This window comes from Lathyrus oleraceus, chromosome 1, assembly GCF_024323335.1.
Source record: "Lathyrus oleraceus cultivar Zhongwan6 chromosome 1, CAAS_Psat_ZW6_1.0, whole genome shotgun sequence".
Taxonomy (NCBI): Eukaryota; Viridiplantae; Streptophyta; class Magnoliopsida; order Fabales; family Fabaceae; genus Lathyrus; species Lathyrus oleraceus.
In genome coordinates this window covers 101,764,104-101,766,701 of record NC_066579.1, presented here as the reverse complement: position 1 = coordinate 101,766,701, position 2,598 = coordinate 101,764,104, and the positions used below count along the sequence as shown (strand labels likewise).

At 38.0% G+C, this 2,598-nt stretch overlaps 1 protein-coding gene across 1 annotated transcript; it reads right to left on the bottom strand.

Moving 5' to 3' along the window:
- Nucleotides 1-1,983: 1,983 nt before the first annotated feature.
- On the bottom strand, nucleotides 1,984-2,598 carry LOC127093936 (uncharacterized). Its single transcript, XM_051032827.1, has one exon. It carries the CDS (start codon nucleotides 2,596-2,598, stop codon nucleotides 1,984-1,986), a length of 615 nt encoding a protein of 204 aa, XP_050888784.1.

Genomic DNA, 2,598 nt, shown 5'->3' with positions numbered 1-2,598 from the left:
CTCGCCACCAATTATTCCAAAGAGACTATAATTGTGAGAACATGGTTTGTGAACACTGCTATTGGGGATCCACCTGGTCCTGTTGGAGAGCACAAAGATATATAATCTAACCAGGCATTCATCAAGACAATTGCAGATTTTCAAGCAAAACTTTCAAACCACCAATCATCTTTTAGGATTCGTCAGAAGGTTAAAGAAATGAATAAAGTTTCCTTTTAATATAACTTTTTATTATTTCCCAATTTTTATAGCATTATGTGATTAAAATAAATTAGTTATTTCGCAAACAAAATGCAAGAGAAAAGAAAAGCGATTGATAAAACAAAACTGAACTTTAGTGATTGTAAACAAAATCTGTACATATGATGTGTACAAGGATGAAAAAATCCTTAAAGAGGACATTGAAAAAATAAAAAGAAATGGCAATGGGAAATATTTTTGTATTTTTCCATTGATTACAACATCGGTTGTCATCCACTGTAGGATCTGAATCCCAATACTTTGCTTCGATTGACGATGATTGGATCGATCTTTGGCCGTCTGAGATCTATCTTGCAGTGAGGTATACTCAAGGAACATAGTCAAATGCCTTTATCCATAACTTTTGCCTGAACATTTTCAATATTTTTCGTCCATCGGGATTCTCATTTTTGCCTAAATCGCCCTTTCGAGTTTTCGACTTAGCGAGCTTTATATTTTTTATTTGATCCCTAAATTTTGCATGGACAATTCATTTTTTGGTCCATCGGAATAGCCATTTTTTCCTAGATTTATCTTATGAAGGTCAATTTAACAGGCTTTTATTATCATTTCTTTTTAGGCAATATTTTTTGACTATGTCGGCATTCACTGACGACGGTAAATCTTCCCCATCCATTATTGTGAGGATTAGGGTTCCACATGAGAAGGCCTTTTTAATGATAAAAGGTCCTTCTTAGTTGGGAGTCCATTTGCCCCAAGGGTCAGAGTGAATAGCAGAATACCTTTTGAGCACGAGTTCTCTTGTACGATATTCACGAGAAAGAACTTTCTTATCAAAAGCTCGTTTGAGGCATCTTTGGTACAACTGACCATGGCATACAGACGCCAAACACCTCTCTTTTATCAGATTCAGCTGATCATACCGAGATTGAACTCATTCAGCTTCATCAAGGTCAACCTCCATGATAACCCTGAGCGAAGGAATCTTAACTTCAATTGGCAAAACAACTTCCACGTCATACACTAACGAGTATGAAGTTACCCCATTGGATGTTTGACCTGAGGTCTTGTAATCGTGCAAAGCAAATGGTAGCATATCATGCCAATCCTTGTAAGTTCTGACCATTTTCTGGACGATTCCTTTGATGTTCTTATTAGCTGCTTCTACGACACCATTCATTTTGGACCGATACACTGAAGAGTTGTGGTGCTCGATCTTAAATTCTTCGCACAACTCTTTCATCATCCTATTATTAAGATTACTGGCATTGTCAATGATAATCTTGTTAGGAATTCCACAGCGACAGATTATCTCTTTCTTAATAAACCGAGTAACCACCTGTCGAGTGACATTGGCATATGAAGCAGCTTCGACCCACTTCGTAAAGTAATCAATAATAACTAGTATGAATCGATGACCATTGGAATCTTTTGGTTATATCATCCCAATCATATCAATACCCCACATAGATAAGGGCCATGGAGACGTCAGAACATTCAACGGAGTTGGTGGCACAAAGATCTTGTCACCATATATTTGACACTTATGGCATCTTTTAACAAAGTTGTAACAATCAACCTCCATTATTGTCCAGTAATACCTAGCTCGAAGGATCTTCTTGGCCATGGCAGGACCTTTCGCATATACACTATTGCATCCTTCATGTATGGACTTTATGACCGTGTTAGCTTTGTGTCTATCCACGCATCTGAGCAACACTAAATCATAGTTCCTCTTGTATAACACAACACCGTTTAAGAAAAACTTGTAGGAAAGTCTTCTCAAAGCTTTCTTATCAAGGATATACCCTCGGAATATTGTTGTTTCTTCGTAAATGTATTTATTTCATAGAACCAGGGCTTATCATTAGGATCTACCTCGATTGTTGGACAATGTGTTGGTTCATCCAGGTGGTCAATATGGACAGTTGGTGCTTTATTCTTCCACTTGACTTTAAACATTAATGCCAACGTAGCTAGAGCATCTGCTAACTGATTTTCTTCCTTGGGAATATGATGAAAAGATATTTCATCAAAGTAGGGCATTAGTTTTATGATATGCTCTTGATAAGGTATCAAATTGCTATCCTGAGTCTCCCAATCACCTTTTACCTGACTGATTACCAGAGTTGAATCTCCATATACCTCAAGAATCTTGATCCTCAAGTCGATGGTCGCCTCAATACCATAGATGCATGCCTCATATTCTGCCATATTGTTGGTGCAATCAAAGCATAATCTAGCAGTATATGGAAGGTGGAATCCAATTGGAGAAGTGATAATTGCGCCTATTCCATGACCATGAGCATATGAAGCACCGCCGAACACGAGCGTCCATCGCAATCCTAGTTCGGGGCCTTCTTTGGGGCCTGAAATAGCGAAGTCTCTGATAAACAT

Coding starts and splice junctions, on each gene's coding strand:
- LOC127093936 (XM_051032827.1), bottom strand. CDS start 2,598: ATGTTTATCAGAGACTTCGCTATTTCAGGCCCCAAAGAAGGCCCCGAA.